This window comes from Tupaia chinensis, unplaced genomic scaffold, assembly GCF_000334495.1.
Source record: "Tupaia chinensis unplaced genomic scaffold, TupChi_1.0 Scaffold144179_1, whole genome shotgun sequence".
Lineage (NCBI taxonomy): Eukaryota > Metazoa > Chordata > Mammalia > Scandentia > Tupaiidae > Tupaia > Tupaia belangeri.
Window position 1 is genome coordinate 79481 of NW_006204036.1, and position 6000 is coordinate 85480.

A 6000-nucleotide genomic window follows, 5' to 3' on the forward strand; every position below is an offset into this window, starting at 1 on the left:
TTGTCCAGAAGCCGCTGATTTTTTTTGCCAGTGCTTTAGTCATAACCACACACATGGGAATTCATTTTCACAATGTATTTGATTGCTCTGTTCAATATTTTATAATTGTTTTGGCTTTGATCCTGCCTGGACAGAGCACCAGCCATATAATCAGATTGCCTGGGCTTGAATCCCAGCAATTTCACTTACTTGCTTTATATTATTGGGAAAGTTAACCTAACTTCTGAATTCTCATCTCTATAACGGGGATAGTAATAGCCACTCACTCTTAGTGTTGTTGTGATGATAGATTATTTAATATATGCAAAGTACTTGTTTAGCATATAGTAAATTCTTAATAAATCAACTGTTGGGGTGATGTTGACAGACATGATGATCACATGGCAGCATATTACACTATGTGCCTGATATTGTGTTAGATGCTGGGCTAGATACATAGGAAAATATTGAAAAAAATTCTTGTGTTCATGGAGAGTGTATATTCATTCTCCTTGGGGATAAGAACAAAGAAGACTTCCTCACGATTATCTAAGAAAGGACCTGTGAAAGCAGCTTAGCTTCTTATACTCCAATAAAGGTCAAGAAATAGACAAATTGAGAAAACATTGCAGTTTCAGGAACCTATATAACTTGTATAACTTTACCATGTTGCTTATGTTCTCTATTGTCTTGTAATAAAAATAAAAAAAATTAATTCTTTTTGAAATGTAAAAGGAAGGTGTGTATGAAAACAAGTCATGGAGCTAATAGGTGGCTTGGTGGTTAAGGCACAGGATTCCATGGCTGACCGTGGTTTGAGTCCTGGAATTGATGGCTTGACAGTTATGTTGGGTATGTGTGCGTACATGCCCAAAATCCCAGGAGAAGAACGAAGAAGGGATTGGGTATTGTGCCATGACCAGTCCTCTTGTGTGTGTGTGTGGGGGGGTGCATTTTGGGTTTCTCACTTTACCTTTTTCTGTCTCTCTGGCAAGTGCATATGCCCTATGGCAAAAACCTAAAAAAAAAAAAAAAAAAAAAAAGTGAAATTTGAAATTTGCTGTCTCCTAATTCAACTCCCTAAGAGAAACCAACAAGAATAATTTTTGTTCTCGTTGTTTTTGCATATACAAATCTTTAGATAAATACATTATTAAAGAAATCATTCAGTATTGTCCTGTAGCTACTTTTTTTCACTCATGGTTATCAGTATGTATAGATCTCTTACATCTTTAATGGCTGCATAGTATTCCATTATAAGGATGTATTAGGTTGTCAGGAATGTCATGATGTATTTTTCTGAATGTCAAGACATTCCTGACAACTCAGTATTATTTTGCATTATTTTGTTTAATGATTATCTGTTAAAGAACTTTTTTGTTTTTACACATAAAGTTGCATAATGTTCTTATATATATTCTTGTATGTACATTTATGTGAATATTTCTATTAGTTACATTTCTAGAAGTGGTATTGCTCAGTTAAGTCATATGCCTATTTTTAGATATGTACTACCAATTTCCTTTCAATTTGTACTTTGAATCAATCTTTCATACTATAGTTAGAGTGATCTTTGTAAAATGAGTTCGATCATGTGATTGTTCAACATCATTGAGCAACACCAATGACTGACCCTGTTGCCTGGTGGTTAAAGGATCTAGATCCTATGTGGCATGGTTTGAATCTGGTCCAGCAGCTTGAAAAACAATCTTGGCACTTAAAAGTGCATGCCACAAATACTAACAGGATGGAGAAATAGAGGAGAAGGGATTCCCCTTTTTCCTTAGGCAGAGCTTGCTTCCCTTAGAAAGTGCTATTCTCCTTTCTCTTTCTGTCTCTGACAAGCACACGTGCACTCTGGTAGGGGGAAAAAAGGCAACTCCAAAGATGTTTTATAGATTACTATTCCCTATACAATAGAATCTGAAATTTTTAGTTTTGTTTGTTTGTTTGTTTTTAGTTTTATTTATTTTTTTTTAAGAGAGAGATTTTTATGATAGGGCATGTGCGCTTTGCCAGAGAGACAGAAAGTGAGAAATCACCCCCAAGGGGGGGGATGTCCGCACTGCAATCCCTTCTCCTCCATTCTCCTCTTGGGATTTTGTGCACACATGCACACACAGCCGGCATGAGTTTTAAGCCTCTGGCTCCGGGACTTGAACCATGGTCAACAATGTGAGAGTCCAGTAATGTAACCATTACATAATCTACTGGTCCTGAAATTCTTAGTTTTTAAGAGTATTTAAAAATTATGTAATCTTCCTTCATCTATCTTTCCTACCATTTGCCCACCCTCCCAAAAAATGTACTCGGGACCAGCAGTTGGCATAATGGCTATGTTGCTGGATTCCCATGTAGTCGACCACAGTTCAAGTCCCAGACCCAGTGATCCTGAGAGGAGAATGAATGAGAAGGGATTGTGGTGTAGCCATCCCCCCTGGGGGGTGATTTCTCACTCTCTGTCTCTGTCTTTCTGGTAAGTGTACAAAAAGTTGCAGTCAACTTCATGCTACACGCCCTATAACAAAAAATCTCTCTTAGAAAAAAAGTTAAAAAAAAAATACAAAAAAACCCCACCAAAAATAAAACAAAATGAAACAAAAACAAAGAAAACTGGGACCAGCAGTTAGCGTAATGGCTATGGCACTGAACTCCCATGTAGTTGGCCACGGTTTGAGTCCCAGACCCGGTGGCTTAAACTCATGCCGGCACGTGCACACGCGTGCCCAAGATCCCGAGAGGAGAATGAAGGAGAAGGGATTGCGGCGTGGCCATCCACCCTGGGGGGTGATTTCTCGCTTTCTGTCTCTCTGTCTCTCTCTGTCTTTCTGGCGAGCGTACGCACCCTATAGAAAAGCCTCTCCAAAAAAACCCAAAAAACAAAAACAGAAACAAAAACAAAAACAAAACAGAACAAAACTGTGCTGTTTCTTAAAGCAAAATCTACCTCTTCTGTAAAATCTTCCACACATATAGTTCTCTCTCTCTTTCCTCTTTATGCAAGATAGAATTACTTACTTACTTCTCTAAGTTCCCATAACATTTAATTTGTAATCCCTCTGATCGCACTCAGTACATTGTACTGTATTTCTGTCTATAGCCCTGCTACTCTGTGAACTTCTTAAGGGAAAGAAAAACGTGTCATTTCTGTATCCCAGCACCTTGCACAATGCTGCTTGTCAGAGGGGTGCTCAGTGGATGTTCATGACATGGGGAAAGAAATTCTTGAGAAAGTGCTAGTGCAGTAAAGCCTGGGAGGTAGGGTAAGAGGAGGAAGTTTTTTTTTTTTCCTTTTCCTTTTTCTTTTCTTTTCTTTTTTTCTTTTTCTTTTTTTTTTTAGAGGTTTTTGCTATAGAGTGCGTGCGCTCGCCAGACAGACAGAGAGAGACAGAGAGCCAGAAAGCAAGAAATCACCCCCCGGGGTGCGGGGGGTGGGTGGTCACACCACAATCCCTTCTCCTCCATTCTCCTCTTGGGATCTTGGGCATGCACATACACGTGCCTGGCATGAGTTTTTAGCCACTGGATCTGGGACTCGAATTGCGGTCGACTACGTGGGAGTCCAGCGACATACCCATTATGCTAACTGCTGGTCCCAGTGGTAGAAGTTTTAAGTGTACCAGAAGGCTGACTGACTCCTGGGAACATGGAAGCTGGTCAGAAGTGGAGAAATGGGTCTAAACTGGCAAGAGTCCTTATATGCTTCCCCCTTCCACTACAGAGACCAGCTGCCTGAGTATTTGGGCTAATAGACTTTGAGACTTCAGAACATTTAAATTATTATAAATTGGATGATTGATAATTCACTTGATGTAGATGGGGGGAGTTTGATTCAGCTATTTTATGCTCTTTCCTGACTAAGATGTTTATGTTGAGAGGCTCAAACCCTTTTCTAGAATTGTGAATAACTTTTTCTTCTTGAAAAATCAACACCTCTTCATTTTCAGGTCATTATTCAGGTGGGAGTGAGTAGGAATGGGAACTAGGTCAGATTCTTGTACTTCATCTCTTTAGCCTGACTCAAAAGAGTAGTCTCCTGAAAGGCTTAGGCTATGAGACTATTATAAATAGTTGGTGTAAAATCAGTTCTTCTCCCATTTCAGGAAACTGTGGTAGCTTTCCTAGTCTGATTGCTTTGAAGAAAGACGAATAGAAGGAAAAGTAGACTGTCATGTCGGAGATACTGGACCTCTCTTTTTTGTCTGAAGTGGAAAGGGATTTGATTCTCAATGTTCTACAGCGGGATGAGGAGCTCCGAAAAGCAGATGAGAAAAGGATTAGGTAAGAGTTCCAGAAAAAACATGGGTTTCCAGGCATTTTCCTTATGCCTCTCATCTTGACTTTCAGAGGAACTTGTTTATATGACATTTATAACTCCTCATGGGGTCAGATTTGGGCTCTGAGTTTGTTATTTTCATAGATGCAAACAGTCTTCTTATCTTTACCCCTCAACTGCTCTCCATTCAACCTATGGAGATCCTCAATCCATTTTGTTTTTTGGCAGGCGACTGAAGAATGAGTTACTGGAAATAAAAAGGAAAGGGGCCAAGAGAGGCAGCCAGCACTACAGTGATCGGACCTGTGCACGGTGCCAGGAGAGCCTGGGCCGACTGACTCCCAAGACCAACACTTGTCGGGGTTGTAATCACCTGGTGTGTCGGGACTGCCGCATCCAGGAAAGCAATGGTACCTGGAGGTGCAAGGTGTGCACCAAAGAAATGTGAGTGTCACTTATGGCTGAGGAGAAAGAGATGAGGCCCCAGCTGTGGAGAGAATTTCTCCCCTTAACCTTTGTTGGTTGAATGACAAGAGCCATTTTTTATGCATCTGTCATTTTCTTTTATTGCTCCCTAGAGAGCTGAAGAAAGCAACTGGAGACTGGTTTTATGACCAGAAAGTGAATCGCTTTGCTTATCACACAGGCAGTGAGATAATCAGGATGTCCCTGCGCCGCAAACCTGCAGGTATTGGGCCTGTCTAGAGATGGCTTCCTGCAAGGCTGAGCCTCAGTGATCTGTCCCTTTGTGTGGGCCCTAGTGTGTTCTGATTGGGAATCACAGCTAAGGCTCCATGTGCTTAGCTGGTTTTTTAGGGAATATAAAAGACTGTGTTATCATCCCTTCTGCAAATGTGGTATGTTGCAGGGGAGATGCTCTAAGAGTTGTTTCCCTAACCCCCATCATTGCCATGCTTTTGTTTGTCTTGAAGTGAGTAAAAGAGAAACAGTGGGACAGTCCCTCCTTCAGCAGACCCAGATGGGTGACATCTGGCCAGGAAGAAAGATCATTCAGGAACAACAGAAGGAGTCCAAGTAAGTCATTGATTAAAGAAATACTACAATAACTTTTTAATTCTTTTATTCTTTCTACTTTCTTTTGTTTATAAAACAATAGGTGTTTATTATCAGAAAATTTGGAAAGTACAAAAAAGAGTAAATAAAGAGGGAAAAAATTCTTAATGCTACTACCCACATGTAAACATTAACACTTGGCATGTTTACCTTCTTCTTTATAAGAGCCATTTCAAGAAATAAAAATAACACATACTCATTATTAAAAATTTAACCATCATAGGAAATAAGAAAGAAGAAAGTAACAAATCACTCACATTCCTACTATCTCAGTTTTTGCATTATGTGAACATCATTTCTGCTATCTTCTGTATGTATAAATAGAGGGATGATTGAATGGATGTACTGAACAAGACTTTGTGATATTAGATTATGATATGATGAATTAAAATCAGTCTGTTTAATTGCACTTGGATTTTGCATAATAAAACACTGAAACAAAGTAAACAAAAAAATTGCTAATCTTCAGACAGATGTTTCTTACTATAAAATATATTAGTCATTAACATCCCATTAAGCCTGAGAAAAACTATTATGAAAACGACTGAGCAGTTACTCACTTTTTTTTGTTAACAGCCTTATGGAGATAAAATTCACATATCAGGGAACCAGCAGTTAGCATAATGGCTATGTCGCTGGACTCCCATGTAGTCGACCGCGGTTCGCGTCCC

The 6000-nt window shown here is 39.5% G+C and overlaps 1 protein-coding gene across 1 annotated transcript in view; it reads left to right on the forward strand.

The window, feature by feature from the left end:
• Positions 1 to 6000, forward strand: part of SYTL4 (synaptotagmin like 4) — a gene marked incomplete in the record, with an annotated part of 71082 nt that overhangs the window by 32155 nt on the left and 32927 nt on the right. Inside the window, 4 exon segments of the mRNA XM_014583261.2 lie at positions 4083 to 4260; positions 4484 to 4699; positions 4834 to 4943; positions 5188 to 5290. Of these exon segments, the coding sequence (XP_014438747.1) occupies positions 4151 to 4260; positions 4484 to 4699; positions 4834 to 4943; positions 5188 to 5290 (539 nt within the window).